General features: G+C 37.7%; 1 protein-coding gene across 2 annotated transcripts in view; it reads right to left on the reverse strand.

Moving 5' to 3' along the window:
- Positions 1–14,733, reverse strand: part of BTAF1 (B-TFIID TATA-box binding protein associated factor 1) — a 95,523-nt gene that overhangs the window by 38,468 nt on the left and 42,322 nt on the right. For both annotated transcript variants that reach the window (XM_030865075.2, XM_030865077.2), the window contains one exon: positions 1,012–1,116. In XM_030865075.2, coding sequence (XP_030720935.1) covers positions 1,012–1,116 — 105 coding nt within the window. The remainder of the gene's footprint in view (positions 1–1,011; positions 1,117–14,733) is intronic.

Here is a 14,733-nt window from a genome sequence, read left to right on the forward strand (position 1 = left end):
GTAGGAAATAGCACAGAGATTAATTTTAAAATTCAATATAGAGGCTTATTTTTAAATACTGTTTTTGGGTAGGTAGGTTCATATACTAAAAAAAAGTAATACACGAGAAAGTTTTTTAAAAAAGGAGTACAAAGTATTTTCCTCAGTATTTTATGAAAATCACTTAAAAAAAAAGATACCCATAAAAATAAGTTATCAAAATCTCAGTAAGTCTCTGAAATCCTTTGTATGTATCATAAAGCTCAATATGCAGTCCTATATTCAACACCGCTTCAATATATAATAGCGCCTATAAATAACCTCTGCTAAATTCAGAGGTAGTAATATCCTAGTATAAATTAAGAAAAGTATAAGTCTTGATTCATGATCTTACTCAATAAAGCACCTTTTTTGATGCCTAGCATTAAATGGGCTAGGGCCAGCATGTAGAAATAATACCAATGTTAACCCAAGGCTGTTAACAATGAGCCACCTCAGAGGTCAGTGATTCAAGACTAACTTAACAGGTTTTAAAGGTACAACAGTGCCATTTCCTCCCATAAATATTATTAAATACATCAAATGTCTATTCTCTAAAGGTTCCAACACATATGACCAATTTTGCTAAGTAATAAAAAAGTACAAGTCTAAACTATGACAATCAGACTCTATATATGACCAATAAATCCCAAAGATACTCTGCAGGATCAATAAGCATGCTGATAAACAGCAAAATGAGGGATGGAGAAAAGCAGCCTTTCCTTCATTTTATTTTCTGTATTGAGGCTACAAAGAAAGCGCTTAAAACGTTTGCCAGGCAGGTGACACAAGCAGCAGGGCTAACCAGGACTTTACTATATTCCATAAGAAGCCTATTTCCTTGTCTCATTTTGCAGATCTCCAGACTATTCAAATCTCTTGGATGATTTCTAATTTCTTAAAATCCCTGATCAACAACAGTACAGAGTTATGAAAATTTTTTTACATCTACCAAGATACTGGGAAAGGAGTACAGATATATTCACCATATACCTTGTGAATGAGGTCCAGAATTTCCTGGCTGCTTTCTAAAACACAAAACTGAAAAATGTGTCGAAGCATATCAGGAAGGATAGGTATAAGCCAAGATGAAGAGTTCTAAAAACAAAAACAAAATCAAAATTATAGCATATAATTCTTTGGTGTTAGCTTATTTAAAAAGCTGTAAGTCAAATAACAGAAGTACTACCATGAAAAGACTATGACTTCATCAATAATGTTCAACTGGTGATAAATTTTGACAAGATTCTGGAGCAACAATACCACATTTATTATCCCAATGGTTTGGAGAAGTTAAATGGCACACAATCGCTAGGAAGCTGGAGAAAGTCTGATTATGATTAACAACACTAAATTGTGCTTCTAATAAATTGAAATCATCCTCTATACGGGAGCAAGCTCTAACCAGCAACAACTCTTTGGTTACATTATATATCACTGCTCAGTCAGGGAAATTTGACAAATGATCAGATTACTGCTGCTGTGCTAAATAAACAGTTTAAGTTCTATGTGCTCACCATTAATGCAAGTAATGAACTGTAAGATGATATCCAACCTAGAAAATTCAACTTTGAGTTCACTACAAAATTAAGGCAACTGTTATTTTTTTGTGTGTGTATTTATTTTTGGCTGTGTTGGGTCTTCGTTTCTGTGTAAGGGCTTTCTCCAGTTGCGGCGAGCGGGGGCCACTCTTCATCGCGGTGTGCAGGTCCCTCACTGCCGCGACCTCTCCCGATGTGGAGCACAAGCTCCAGATGCGCAGGCTCAGCAGTTGTGGCTCACGGGCCTAGCCGCTCCGCGGCATGTGGGATCTTCCCGGACCGGGCACAAACCTGTGTCCCCTGCACTGGCAGGCGTATTCCCAACCACTGCACCACCAGGGAAGCCCCAAGGCCAATGTTTTTAATCTATTTTGGGTTAGGGACCCTTTGAAAATCTGGTGAAACTATATACAGAGGAGGAACCAAGATGGCGGAGTAGAAGGATGTGCTCTCACTCCCTCTTGCGAGAACACCAGAATCACAACTAGCTGCTGGACAATCATCGACAGGAAGACACTGGAACTCACCAAAAAAGATACCCCACATCCAAAGACAAAGGAGAAGCCACAATGAGATGGTAGGAGGGGTGCAATCACACTAAAATCAAATCCCATAACTGCTGGGTGGGTGACTCACAGACTGGAGAACACTTATACCACAGAAGTCCAGCCACTGGAGTGAAGGTTCTGAGCCCCACATCAGGCTTCCCAACCTGGGGGTCCAGCAACAGGAGGAGGAATTCCTAGAGAATCAGACTTTGAAGGCTAGTGGGAACTGATTGCAGGACTTCGACAGGACTGGGGGAAACAGAGACTCCACTCTTGGAGGACACACACAAAGTAGTGTGCGCATCGGGACCCAGGGGAAGGAGCAGTGACCCCAGGGGAGACTGATCTAGACCTACCTGCTAGTGTTGGAGGGTCTCCTGCAGAGGCGGGGGTTGGCTGTGGCTCACCATGGGGACAAGGACACTGGCAGCAGAAGTTCTAGGAAGTACTCCTTGGCATGAGCCCTCCCAGAGTCTGTCATTAGCCCCACCAAAGAGCCCAGGTAGGCTCCAGTGTTGGGTTGCCTTAGGCCAAACAACCAAGAGGGAGGGAACCCAGCCCCACCCATCAACAGTCAACGGGATTAAAGTTTTACTGAGCTCTGCCCACCAGAGCAACAGTCAGATCTACCCACCACCAGTCCCTCCCATCAAGGCTCTTACATAGCCTCATCTGCCAGAGGGCAGACAGCAGAAGCAAGAAGAGCTACAATCCTATAGCCTGTGGAACAGAAACCACATTCACAGAAAGATAGACAAGATGAAAAGGCAGAGGGCTATATACCAGATGAAGGAACAAGATAAAACCTCAGGAAAACAACTAAATGAAGTGGAGATAGGCAACGTTCTGGAGAAAGAATTCAGAATAATGATAGTGAAGATGATCCAGGACCTCAGAAAAAGAATGGAGGCAAAGATCGAGAAGATGCAAGAAATGTTTAATAAAGACCTAGAAGAATTAAAGAACAAATGAACAGAGATGAACAATACAATAACTGAAATGAAAACTACACTAGAAGGAATCAACAGGCAGAAGGACGGATAAGTGACCTGGAAGACAGAATGGTGGAATTCACTGATACGGAACAGACTGAAGAAAAAAGAATGAAAAGAAATGAAGACAGCCTAAGAGACCTCTGGGACAACATTAAACGCAACAACATTCGCATTATAGGGGTCCCAGAAGGAGAAGAGAGAGAGAAAGGACCTGAGAAAATATTTGAAGAGATTATAGTCAAAAACTTCCCTAACATGGGAAAGGAAACAGCCACCGAAGTCCAGGAAGCATAGAGAGTCCCATATAGGATAAACCCAAGGAGAAACACGCCGAGACACATAGTAATCAAATTGGCAAAAATTAAAGACAAAGAAAAATAACTGAAAGCAGCAAGGGAAGAACGACAAATAACATACAAGGAAACTCCCATAAGGTTAACAGCTGATTTCTCAGCAGAAACTCTACAAGCCAGAAGGGAGTAGCATGATATACTTAAAGTGATGAAAGGGAAGAACCTACAACCAAGATTACTCTACCCAGCAAGGATCTCATTCAGATTTGATGGAGAAATCAAAAGCTTTACAGACAAGCAAAAGCTAAGAAAATTCAGCACCACCAAACCAGCTCCACAACAAATGATAAAGGAACTTCTCTAAGTGGGAAACACAAAAGAAAAAAACCTACAAAAACAAACCCAAAACAATTAATAAAATGGTCATAGGAACATACATATCAATAATTACCTTAAACGTGAATGGATTAAATGCTCCAACCAAAAGACACAGGCTTGCTGAATGGATACAAAAACAAGACCCATATATATGCTGTCTACAAGAGCCCCACTTCAGAACTAAGGACACATACAGACTGAAAGTGAGGGGATGGAAAAAGATATTCCATGCAAATGAAAATCAAAAGAAAGCTGGAGTAGCTATACTCATATCAGATAAAATAGACTTTAAAATAAAGAATGTTACAAGAGACAAGGAATGAAACATAATGATCAAGGGATCAATCCAAGAAGAAGATATAACAATTATAAATATATATGCACCCAATACAGGAGCACCTCAATACATAAGGCAACTGCTAACAGCTCTAAAAGACGAAATCGACAGTAACACAATAATAGTGGGGGACTTTAACACCTCACTTACACCAATGGACAGATCATCCAAAATGAAAATAAATAAGGAAACATAAGCTTTAAATGACACAATAGACCAGATAGATTTAATTGATATTTATAGGACATTCCATCCAAAAACAGCAGATTACACTTTCTTCTCAAGTGCGCATGGAGCATTCTCCAGGATAGATCACATCTTGGGTCACAAATCAAGCCTCAGTAAATTTAAGAAAACTGAAATCATATCAAACATCTTTTCTGGCCACAACACTATGAGATTAGAAATAAATTACAGGGGAAAAAACGTAAAAAACACAAACATGTGAGGGCTAAACAATACGTTACTAAATAACCAAGAGGTGACTGAAGAAATCAGAGGAAATCAAAAAATACCTAGAGACAAATGACAATGAAAACACGATGATCCAAAACCTCTGGATACAGCAAATTCAGTTCTAAGAGGGAAGTTTATAGCTATACAAGCCTACCTCAAGAAACAAGAAAAATCTCAAGTAAACAATCTAACCTTACAACTAAAGGAGCTAGAGAAAGAAGAACAAACAAAACCCAAAGTTAGCAGAAGCAAAGAAATCATAAAGATCAGAGCAGAAATAAATGAAGTAGAAACAAAGAAAACAATAGCAAAGATCAATAAAACTAAAAGCTGGTTCTTTGAAAAGATAAACAAAATCGATAAACTATTAACCAGACTCATCAAGAAAAAGAGGGAGAGGACTCAAATCAATAAAATTAGAAATGAAAAAGGAGAAGTTACAACAGACACTGCAGAAATACAAAGCATCCTAAGAGACTACTACAAGCAACTCTATGCCAATAAAACGGACAACCTGGAAGAAATGGACAAATTCTTAGAAAGGCATAACCTTTCGAGACTGAACCAGGAAGAAACAGAAAATATGAACAGACCGATCACAAGTAATGAAATTGAAACTGATTAAAAATCTTCCAACAAACAAAAGGTCAGGACCAGATGGCTTCACAGGTGAATTCTATCAAACATTTAGAGAAGAGCTAACATCCATCCCTCTCAAACTCTTCCAAAAAATTGCAGAGGAAGGAACACTCCCAAACTCATTCTATGAGGCCACCATCAACCTGATACCAAAACCAGACAAAGATACTACAAAAAAAGAAAATTACAGACCAATATCACTGATGAATATAGATGCAAAATTACACAACAAAATACTAGCAAACAGAATCCAACAACACATTAAAAGGATCATACACCACGATCAAGTGCAATTTATGCCAGGGATGCAAGGATTCTTCAATATACTCAAATCAATCAATGTGATACACCATATTAACAAATTGAAGAAGAAAAAACATATCATCATCTCAATAGATGCAGAAAAAGCTTTTGACAAAATTCAACACCCAATTATGATTAAAAACTCTCCAGAAACTGGGCATAGAGGGAACCTACCTCAACATAATAAAGGCCATATATGACAAACCCACAGCAAACATCATTCTCAATGGTGAAAAACTGAAAGCATTTCCTCTAAGATCAGGAACTAGACAAGGATGTCCATTCTCACCACTATTATTCAACATAGTTTTGGAAGTCCTAGCCATGGCAATCAGAGAAGAAAAAGAAATACAAATTGGAAAAGAAGAAGTAAAACTGTCACTGTTTGCAGATGACATGATACTATATATAGAGAACCCTAAAAATGCCACCAGAAAACTACTAGAGCTAATCAATGAATTTGGTAAAGTTGCAGGATACAAAATTAATGCATAGAAATTTCTTGCATTCCTATACATTAATGATGAAAAATCTGAAAGAGAAATTAAGGAAACACTCCCATTTACCACTGCAACAAAAAGAATAAAATACCTAGGAATAAACCTACCTAGGGAGACAAAAGACCTGTATGCAGAAAACTGTAAGACACTGATGAAAGAAATTAAAGATGATACCAACAGATGGAGAGATATACCATGTTCTTGGATTGAAAGAACCAAAATTGTGAAAATGACTATACTACCCAAAGCAATCTACAGATTCAATGCAAACCCTAACAAATTACCAATGGCATTTTTTATGGAACTAGAACAAATTACCTTAAAATTTGTATGGAGACACAAAAGACCCTGCATAGCCAAAGCAGTCTTTAGGGAAAAAAACGGAGCTGGAGGGCTTCACTGGTGGCGCAGTGGTTGAGAGTCTGCCTGCTGATGCAGGGGACACGGGTTTGTGCCCCAGTCCGGGAAGATCCCACATGCCGCGGAGTGGCTAGGCCCGTGAGCCATAGCCGCTGAGCCTGCACGCCCGGAGCCTGTGCTCCGCAACGGGAGAGGCCACAACAGTGAGAGGCCCGCATACCACAAAAAAAACACAACAACAACAAAAAACAAACAAAAAAATGGAGCTGTAGGAATCTGACTCTGTGACTTCAGACTATACTACAAAGCTACAGTAATCAAGACAATATGGTACTGGCACAAAAACTGAAACAGATCAATGGAACAAGATAGAAAGCCCAGAGATAAACCCACCCACCTATGGTCAACTAATGTATGACAAAGGAGGCAAGGATATACAATGGAGAAAAGACAGTTTCTTCAATAAGTGGTGCTGGGAAAACTGGACAGCTACATGTAGAAGAATGAAATTAGAACACTCCCTAACACCACACACAAAAAGAAACTCAAAATGGATTCCAGACCTAAATGTAAGACCGGACACTATAAAACTCTTAGAGGAAAACATAGGAAGAACATTCTTTGACATAAATCAAGCAAGATCTTTTTTGTTCCACCTCCTAGAATAATGGAAGTAAAAACAAAAATAAACAAATGGGACCTAATGAAACATAAAAGATTTTGCACAGCCAAGGAAACTATAAACAAGATGAAAAGACAACCCTCAGAATGGGAGAAAATATTTGCAAATGAATCAATGGACAAAGGATTAATCTCCAAAATATATAAACAGCTCATGCAGCTCAATATTAAAGAAACAAACAACCCAATCCAAAAAGGGGCATAAGACCTAAATAGACATTTCTCCAAAGAAGGCATACAGATGGCCAAGAAGCACATGAAAAGCTGCTCAACATCACTAATTATTAGAGAAATGCAAATCAAAACTACAATGAGGTATCACCTCACACCAGTTAGAATGGGCATCATCAGAAAATCTACAAACAACAAATGCTGGAGAGGGTGTGGAGAAAAGGGAACCTTCTTGCACTGTTGGTGGGAATGTAAATTGATACAGCCACTATGGAGAACAGTATGGAGGTTCCTTAAAAAATTAAAAATGGAATTACCATATGATCCAGCAATCCCACTACTGGGCATATACCCAGAGAAAACCATAATTCAAAAAGACACATGCACCCCAATGTTCACTGCAGCACTATTTACAATAGCCAGGTCATAGAAGCAACCTAAATGCCCATCGACAGACGAATGGATAAAGAAGTTGTGGTACATACATACAATGGAATTACTCAGCCATAAAAAGGAACGAAATCGAGTCATTTGTTGAGACGTGAATGGATCTAGAGACTGTCATACAGAATGAAGTAAGTCAGAAAGAGAAAAACAAATATCGTACATTAACGCATGTATGTGGAACCTAGAAAAATGGTACAGATGAACCGGTTTGCAGGGCAGAAGTTGAGACACACATGTAGAGAACAGACGTATGGACACCAAGGGGTGAAAACCACGGTGGGGTGAGGATGGTGGTGTGCTGAATTGGGCGATTGGGATTGACATGTATACACTGATGTGTATAAAATTGATGAATAATAAGAACCTGCAGTATAAAAAAACAAACAAACAAAAAACAACTAATACTAAACTTTCTTTGGGTTATTTGTATGGACATATGTTAATATAAATTTTTCAGGCATTACTTGAATTTCTAAAAATCTTATATGTTCTGGTATAATGTTATAAGTCATAATTCTAGTTATTACTTTAAAATGTATATCTCAGAAATAACTAAATTTCCTTGTCAATTGCATTTTATGAACTTTCATCAAATCTTTAACCGTGGTCATTTTTAAGTCTTTTGTTATTTACAGACAGTTCTGGGTGTACTCTGATGCTTTTGCAAGTATGTTCCTATAAAAGGGTTTCGTCTTCAAGGATTCATGGAAAAGACTCTGACAAGTACAGGTTTCTGGTAATTGACTATACTGCTAAACTGGATGAATAAGCATTTTCAGGACTCTAATGGAAAACTGATGAACTCATAAAAGTGCTAACAAAAGATCAAGATAAAAAAAATTACATGGGACTGAGTGAACTGATGAGGATGATTATAATTTTTGTGACTTTCTGTTTGAATAAAAAAAAAAATCCCACAAGGACTCAGAGGCAAAAAATATACAAATCAATTTTCACTGTAAAGTAAAGGAGCTGTTACAGTGGAGGATTACTGGACTGAATGTCAATATTATGACATAGTATGAGTGTGTTTCATGTTTGGTAATTGCAATCATTGTTGCTTTTGTTGTGGTCATCCATTTACAATGCTTGATGTCAGTCTATTTATCTCTTGTAGAAATAAAATACAGTGTGTGTGTCTGTGAAAAGAAAAGTATGGAGAAAATAGACACTGATAATACAGATATCTTTGAAAAACAACAACAACAAAAAACTATACGCAACCTTTTCTGAGAAAAATACACTTATATACACACTTAGGTGTAACATTTTGCTTTCAGTTTCAGGGGGTTCAGGGATTTCCTTAAGCCCAGGTTTAGAACCTTAATCTAAGGAATTTCTCAGCAATTCAAAAGCCAACCCAAATCAAGCAATCAAATAGTGCTTAATTAAATATCTATTGTGTGCCTAAAATTCTAAGAAAAGGAATCTCACATGTTGTCTATTGTTCAAAATTAAAAGCTTGTTGAGAGCTAAAAATTCTATTAACTAGTTCACAGTACTTAACACTACCTCCTTCCACAATTTTTTTTTTTTAAAGCAAAAACTGTGTTGTCTGGAAGAGACTGAAGAGAAATTTGAAAAATTTAACTGAAATTCCAGAAAGCGAGAAGATCTAGGGATAATGTATAACTCAGAAAGCGACCTATAATTTTCTAGCCAGTGGAAAACTAACAACCCTGGTCCTATCTTTTTAATATGTTTCTCAAAATGGTTTGAAAGAAGTTTAAAACAGACTGCAAAATCAACAGCTGGGGGAGCCTACTCACTGATTTGCTATGCCTTAACTACTTTCCATTGAAAGGGAAAGGGAAATTGGAAAGAAGAAAAGTTCTCTTTCTTTTCTCAGCAGAGAGAATTAGGGACAATCTTAACAGAATTAGGAAAGCTGTAACAGCAATAACCAAATAATTTGATATTACTCTCCCATAATTTCTTCTCATTTCTCCCCACCATATTTACCAACTCTCTTAATTCTCCCCTAACCCCATCACTGGAAATCCAAATAGTTGCTTGTAGATCCCAAAGCCACACCTATAGAGGAAGAGTTTTCCCCTATATTTACAAACAATGAATATAATATAAATTGTAGTAGCCTTCTCAGGCTATAATCTTTCTTACTGTAGTAAATTCTACTTTATAATTATTAAAAACGACCAGGGGAAGAAAGGGATGAAAGAGCACAGGGTAGAGTATTTTTAGGGTAGAGAAACTATTCTGTATGATACAATAATGACGGAGAGATGTCACATTTGTCAAATTCAGCACAATGAACGTGCAACATCAAGGGTGAAGCCTAGGGAATTCCCTGGCAGTCCAGTGGTTAGGACTCCGCACTTTCACCGCCAAGGGCCAGGGTTCAATCCCTGGTTGGGAAACTAAGATCCTGCAAGCTGCGTGGCGCAGCCAAAAAAAAATAGTGAAGCCTAATATAAACTATGGACTAGCTGATAATGATAATGTCAACGTTCGTTTACTGACGGTAACAAATGTACCATTCTGGTGTGAGATGCTGATGGTAGGAGAAGGTGTGTTTGGGGGAGGGTAGGGGGTATATGGATGGGCACTCTGTTTAATTTTGCTCTAAAAAGTGAAGTCAATAAATAAACAGAAAAATAAAATTTAAAAAATAGAGAGGGCTTCCCTGGTGGCGCAGTGGTTGAGAATCTGCCTGCTAATGCAGGGGACACGGGTTCGAGCCCTGGTCTCGGAAGATCCCACATGCCGCGGAGCAACTAGGCCCGTGAGCCACAACTACTGAGCCTGCGCCTCTGGAGCCTGTGCTCCGCAACAAGAGAGGCCACAATAGTGAGAGGCCCGCGCGCCACGATGAAGAGTGGCCCCCACTTGCGACAACTACAGAAAGCCCTCGCACAAAAAAGAAGACCCAACGCAGCCAAAAATAAATAAATAAATCAATTTTAAAAAATAAATTAAAAAAATAAAGGGAAACCAAAAACCTAACCAAACAAAAAAAACCCGACCCAGCATACGCAGATCACCATCATCACAGGAACCAGTATTTTAAAAAACACATATTCTCCAGTAGCAAAACATAAAGTCTGCCTAGAAGAAAATACAAGATACAAAATACAAGTTGGGAAAACAGCCATAGGCCAAATTCAGTCCATCTAAACAACTGTGCAAGCATCTCCTTTTAGATATGGTTGCAAAAAGTTACATGCTTTAGCTCACTATTAGTATTTTCTCAAAATATCACTAAGTACAATTTGGCCCATCCAGAGTCAACTTGCCTCTTGCAAATCTGAAAGTTCGTCCACCTGCTTTCATTAATTTTGTGCCTGTCTTCCAGTAGACAATGATTTAGGCAGGTAACCTAATGTTGTTTTTATTTATAGTTTATTAAATTGGTTGGGGAGTAGGGTACAGTGAGGGGTGTAGTACTTTCAGTCTTTCAGACATTATCCACCTTGGGATTTTCCATTCCAAAATTTTAAAAAATAGTCAATAGACTTCTAGTATGCTACTAACTAGGAGTCTACTAGTCAAAAATTTCCCTCCTAATCTTAGGCAAAGTCTGGAAAGTTCTGATGACTTTAGTATTAGTCTAGCAGAGTGCAATCTAAAATACAGAAAAATTCCTACCACAGACTGTTTACTTCACCAGGTTTAAATCAACTATAACCTGGACTACTACAACTCAAGTTATAAGTAAATTCATGTTTTAAGAGGGCTTTTAAAAATATTCTTTTGTTTTGTGTTAAATAATTAATATGATATTAGCGCTAGCGCTTTATGTTAGTGCTAAATGTGGTCCCCAACATTTCTATAGTGAGGGTCAGATGGAGGGGAGGGCATTTATGGGAATTACTCAGGGGAATGAAGGACAGTTATTTAATTTGATGAGAATGGGGCAGTCTCTTTCCAGCTCCTTTATTCAGATTGGTGTTCCCTCCTGTGTTCTGCCTTCATGGAACTAATAAGGAAAGCTGATGACAAACAAAAATAAGCCTATCAGACACGTCACTGTACCAGAAAATCAAGGTTAAACTTCTAGCCATCTATACTCCCTTACACTCTATCCTTCAGCCAGACCAATTTCCTTTCACTTCCTCTTTAGTGCCGTCATGCTCACTCCTACTCCCAGAGTTTAACACATGTTCCTTCCTCTGTTACCCTGCTCTTCACCTGGTTAAATTCCACTCATCCTTCAGGTCTCAGTTTCAACTTCACTTTTAGCTAGTGGGGATCCAGTAGCACTGTCTTCTTCCCCTACCAGATACTTACCTCATTATGTATTGATAGTTTTATGAAATGACCATTATATAATTATAAGGGCTTGTCTAGTTGTCTTCTCCTGTCTTGCTTAGTTTCCTGTCTTAAGTTCAACAGAAGGGCAGAGACCTTGTCTCTTACCAATAAGTATCTAGAAAATTGTAGGCACACGGTTGGCACTAAAATATCTGTTGAATAAATCTACCTTGCTTAGGGGAATGGTCCAAAGTCACAGGGAATAGTTGGTAATATGCAAAATTTTCCACAACTGTAGTTGGCAATAAATCCCTAACTGGCAAAATTGGCATCTTAGGTGGGATAAGATCTTGCCAGTACCATTTTGCTATGCCCCCTCTTTTATCTTCCCCCAAGCACACCCACAAAGTGGGCAGATGTGGAAAAAAAAGCAGCGATCTGATTATCATTACCATGAACACCTGATTCCTGCCTGCAGGCAAATGCATCATCATTTCTATCTCCATATCAAATGATCTGGGGTTGCAGGGAAGAAAATCTGGAAAGAAGCTACAACAAAGTGATGAATCATACTGAATTCTGTGTTCTTCCACTAATTTGGTCTGAAATCCTATTTTGGCCCACTGCCAAAAACAAACCCAATTCTATATATAGACAATTTATAATGCTTTGTTTTATTTATAAGTCCAACCAATATTTATTGAAAGTCAACTAAATATATAAAATTTGCTCTCCTCTTCTCATACCTTTATAAAACCTGGTCAATACCTAATTATGCTAATGTTCTCAAATGCCAAAGTCTTAGTCAGCTCTATTCTTTTGGTCTTTCTTTCCTTCTCTACATATGCATATGTTAAATTTTTCTTACATCCTGGACTAAATATGCCCCAGATTCCAACTCAATCTCATGTATGTCTTCATGCTAAATATAAGCGTCATGCTAATGTTTGCCTTTCAAACAAAAATCAATACTGTATGTATTGAAATTCTGGATTGACTCACAAAGTGACTGATGCAAATGGAATGGAAAAGTTGACCCAGTCAACAAAACATGGCTAAACTAGAGATTAATGTCCAGAAGCATATTTTCCTAGATCGTGAATTCGAGTTCTGGTTAAAACAGATAGTGGTTATCAAGACTAATTAATCTAGACATTCCAGTAAAGTAGTTCGCTGATAGACATATACATTCATAGATAAACTCGCATAAATAAATAGTCTATAGAAAGGAAAAACAAGTAATGACTCATATGAGAATAGAATCTAAAAAAGAGTGAATATATGGGTATGTATAACTGATTCACTTTGCTGTACAGCAGAAACTAACACAACATTGTAAATCAACTATACTCTAATAAAAAATAATTTTTTAAAAAAAGGAAAAGCAAGTGATCAATTACTTCACTTTGTCAAGCTCCTAGTTCAGCAAAAAAAAAAGTTACATCTTGATTTTAAGTCATTACCAAATGAAATTAATTTGGTTTGCTTAAGAGTTCTTATTTCATACTCCCTGAGAAGCCAGGCTTGCCAATACTTTCATATGTTAACAACAGAGATAAAGGCACGGGGATTAAACAATTTATTTTCACAGATGCCAAGGTATGTCACATGGAAGTGTAAAAGAAATGAGATTTCCCTGGTAGTCCAGTGGTTAGAACTCTGCGCTTCCACTGCCGGGGGCCCGGATTTGATCAGTCATCAGGGAACTAAGATCCCGCAAGCTGCATGGTACAGCCAAATAAATAAATAAAAGAAATGAGAGTTTATTATTTCATAAATAACTGTATTAACTGTGATTCTACACAAAAACATTTTAGAGATGAGCATATCTGCATATGCACTTTTCTTTTCCCATCTTTACTGGAGTATAACTGCTTTACAATGTTGTGTTAGTTTCTGCTGTACAACAAAAGTGAACCAGCTGTATGTATACATACATCCCCATACCCCCTCCCTCTTGAGCCTCCCTCCCACCTCCTTATCCCACCCCTCTAGGTCGTCACAAAGCATCGAGCTGATCTCCCTGTGCTATGTATACACACTTATGATCGGATAAATTTTAAGATTTAGGATATCTTTCTTATAAAGTCTTCTGGTTTTACAAAGCAAAACGAAACACAAGATTACTAAAGATAATCAAAATACTTCCAATGGAACAGAGGCATCAGTCTTTATGAGGTACTGATGCACTGAGCTACAGTGAGGTTTGGCCACACCAAATTACCTTGGAATTATTGAGGGGAATAGGTTGAGAAACTAGGAACTGAAACCAAAACAGAGCTAACTGGTAAATTAGCTCTGAAGTTTTTTTCACTTTGGACTTAAGGTGACTTCATATTCAGAAATGGGAAGGTAATTCAAGAGACACATTCCATTTTGTCTTCTAAAACTAGAAGCTGAAGTCAGCAAGAATTGGATCTAAATCTGAGTTGAGTCGCTTACTATGAGATGTGTAGCTGTGAGCTTGGGAAGGTTTCTTAATTTTTGATCATCAGTTCCCTCATCTGCAAAATAGGAATGGCAATAGCCACCCCATTTATAGTGCTTACTGAAATTCACAGCATAAAGTTAAGCTCTCAATAATAGCCTGGATTATTATTACTAAAATTACATATCATTCTTACACCCTAGAATACAAATAAGATTTTGAAATTGTTAGGAAAGATTTCCAAGAAGTGTAAGTGTTAATTATTATTGTTATGTCTGTACTATTAATAATTTGTATTTGTACAGAATTAAGGCACTTTCATATACATTATCTTACTTGGTCAATATATTACTCTGAAAAAGGATCAATAGAGATTATCACCAGAGGGTTAAATAAACTTGATCAAGGTCATAAAGCTAACAAATG

This window comes from Globicephala melas, chromosome 16, assembly GCF_963455315.2.
Source record: "Globicephala melas chromosome 16, mGloMel1.2, whole genome shotgun sequence".
Lineage (NCBI taxonomy): Eukaryota > Metazoa > Chordata > Mammalia > Artiodactyla > Delphinidae > Globicephala > Globicephala melas.